This window comes from Formica exsecta, unplaced genomic scaffold, assembly GCF_003651465.1.
Source record: "Formica exsecta isolate Colony F162 unplaced genomic scaffold, ASM365146v1 scaffold1025, whole genome shotgun sequence".
Lineage (NCBI taxonomy): Eukaryota > Metazoa > Arthropoda > Insecta > Hymenoptera > Formicidae > Formica > Formica exsecta.
In genome coordinates this window covers 93,361-96,142 of record NW_021848365.1, presented here as the reverse complement: position 1 = coordinate 96,142, position 2,782 = coordinate 93,361, and the positions used below count along the sequence as shown (strand labels likewise).

The window sequence follows — 2,782 nt, the reverse complement described above, 5'->3', positions numbered from 1 at the left end:
ATTATACATGTGTAATTAAATCACTTCACTAATTTTTGTCAATCAGATATCTGTGACATCATAATTTTATATATTCGAATAGATTGCAGACATGCACAGTAATTTAATGAAGATGTAAATGTTGTAAAATAATTTAATTTTTGCATTCCGATAATAAACATGTTACCTCTATGTTCTCGGTGGCCATCACGATTTCAAACTCATACATGGTTAAAGTTTTTAAATAGTGAATTATGAGTATTAAATCTGCCATTTCAGATACCTCCTCTACCACGCATTCTATGTCCATATAAAAATAAAATATACTCAACTTTATAAATACATTTTTTAAACTGCATAAGTTTCGAATAATGAATAATGTATAAAACTATATCCTGAATTCTGCCGCGAATTAAACTTTATGATGTACTGCCAGTTAAAACGGTACACAACCTTATTAACGCGAGATGGCGCCATGTCGCATATCAACTGTTACGATTATTAATGTCGGTAATGTTGCATGCCATTCTTGCACTACGTTGTCACATTAGGTTCGGTTTTTCTCATTGTCAGCTGTACTACGTTACATTTTTTACATTTAAAATAAAAAATATATATATTTGAAAGAAAAAAAGAGGCAAAAGTGAAAATCGACAGCATATACTACAAGTGCAATTAAATTAACAAACCTATCACGTGTATGAGTGTATGATAGCAGAATGGAATGTGTAAATATTTCATGGTCGAAAAAAACTCTGTATATTTAAAGAAATATGACGTTATCACAGTAATTTAATGAAGATGTAAATGTTGTAAAATAATTTAATTTTTGCATTCCGATAATAAACATGTTACCTCTATGTTCTCGGTGGCCATCACGATTTCAAACTCATACATGGTTAAAGTTTTTAAATAGTGAATTATGAGTATTAAATCTGCCATTTCAGATACCTCCTCTACCACGCATTCTATGTCCATATAAAAATAAAATATACTCAACTTTATAAATACATTTTTTAAACTGCATAAGTTTCGAATAATGAATAATGTATAAAACTATATCCTGAATTCTGCCGCGAATTAAACTTTATGATGTACTGCCAGTTAAAACGGTACACAACCTTATTAACGCGAGATGGCGCCATGTCGCATATCAACTGTTACGATTATTAATGTCGGTAATGTTGCATGCCATTCTTGCACTACGTTGTCACATTAGGTTCGGTTTTTCTCATTGTCAGCTGTACTACGTTACATTTTTTACATTTAAAATAAAAAATATATATATTTGAAAGAAAAAAAGAGGCAAAAGTGAAAATCGACAGCATATACTACAAGTGCAATTAAATTAACAAACCTATCACGTGTATGAGTGTATGATAGCAGAATGGAATGTGTAAATATTTCATGGTCGAAAAAAACTCTGTATATTTAAAGAAATATGACGTTATCTAATACGTACAGATATGTATTAAGCAGATTTGCAAACAAAGAACATTCTCTATACCCGTAAATGTTCATGTTCTGTGTAATAACAACATTGAACAAGAATTCTGTTGTATAACCTCTATCTGCACTTGCACTGTTATTCAAAATGAGTAGTAAGTAATCAAGTATTGATATAAACATAATTTTTTGTCATTTAAATTCTTTTTTATTATTCATATTAATTTTAATCTTTTAGATTCCATTATGGATAGTCCAGGCTCTAAAGCTCTTGAAGCTGCCAAGGATATAAAAGATCTGGCAATATTTAAGAAGCCTATTGGATCTGCAAAAAGGAGCAAAAGTACTCAACCAAAGATCTTAGATGAAGACACATATATCGAGAAAATGAGTGAAATCATACAAAGGGATTTCTTTCCACATCTAGAAAAATTACAAGCACAGAATGAATATCTAGATGCTTTAGAGCATAATGATATAAAGAGAATGAGAGAGTTATATGAGAAATATAGCTCCGGTCGACCTATCACAGAAAGGCCAGTTAGTCCTGCAACTTTTGAAACTCCGCTACGCCGAACTGAGTCGGATGAATTGCCATGCACCTCTGAAGTATCGTCCCAGGAAACATCTGTCGAATATGTAAAAAAGGATAATAAAGAAGAAAATAAAACTGGTCTCGACGATTATTTAAGTTCTCATACAAGTGAAGATAATGCTAGTTTTGAAGAGATGATGATCGAGGCCGAAAACAAACGTAAATTGAAGTACGCCTGGCTTTATGAGGCGGAAGAGAAATCAAAATCGTGGCTCGCCATTGACAAACCTGCGACTGATATTCTAGCAATCGAAGGATCAAATACTAGGCCCAAACAAGTAGATAGTTGGGCTTATAAGAATAAAAATTACATTATGTATATTCCTGATGGAGTGGAACTTACAGCTGAAGAGAAAATAGAGTTAGCTAAAAAGAAGCAAACTGTATTGCATGAAAATACGAGACTGAGGATAAATCCATTCAACGAGCAACAAAATAAGGAAACTATCAATGAATTGGCTAAGTCGCAATCCAGAACTAATGATGGTAAGATTGGTGTGGACGGCAAAGAAGTCGTCAGGAATGCGACGCCGCGAGTAAATGGCTTTAGTTTTGTGGCTACGCCAAGTCCAAGACCAGGAGAGTGTGAAAGTCCATTGATGACATGGGGTCAAATTGAAGGGACACCTTTCCGATTAGATGGTGGTGACACTCCATTGTTAAGAACAAGTCAAGGTCCATCTTTTAGAATAGCGGAACCACCAAAAAGGGAGCAATTGGCATTGCAGTTGGCTGAGAAAGCTGGCGAAAGGCACAGAGATC

The 2,782-nt window shown here is 33.6% G+C and overlaps 1 protein-coding gene across 1 annotated transcript in view; it reads left to right on the top strand.

The window, feature by feature from the left end:
* Window positions 1–1,160: 1,160 nt before the first annotated feature.
* The window catches only part of LOC115233118 (splicing factor ESS-2 homolog), a 2,933-nt gene continuing 1,311 nt past the window's right edge, over window positions 1,161–2,782 (top strand). Inside the window, exons 1-2 of the mRNA XM_029803376.1 lie at window positions 1,161–1,580; window positions 1,664–2,782. The exon at window positions 1,664–2,782 is cut by the window's right edge and continues 2 nt beyond it. Of these exons, the coding sequence (XP_029659236.1) occupies window positions 1,574–1,580; window positions 1,664–2,782 (1,126 nt within the window). The 5' untranslated portion in view covers window positions 1,161–1,573. The remainder of the gene's footprint in view (window positions 1,581–1,663) is intronic.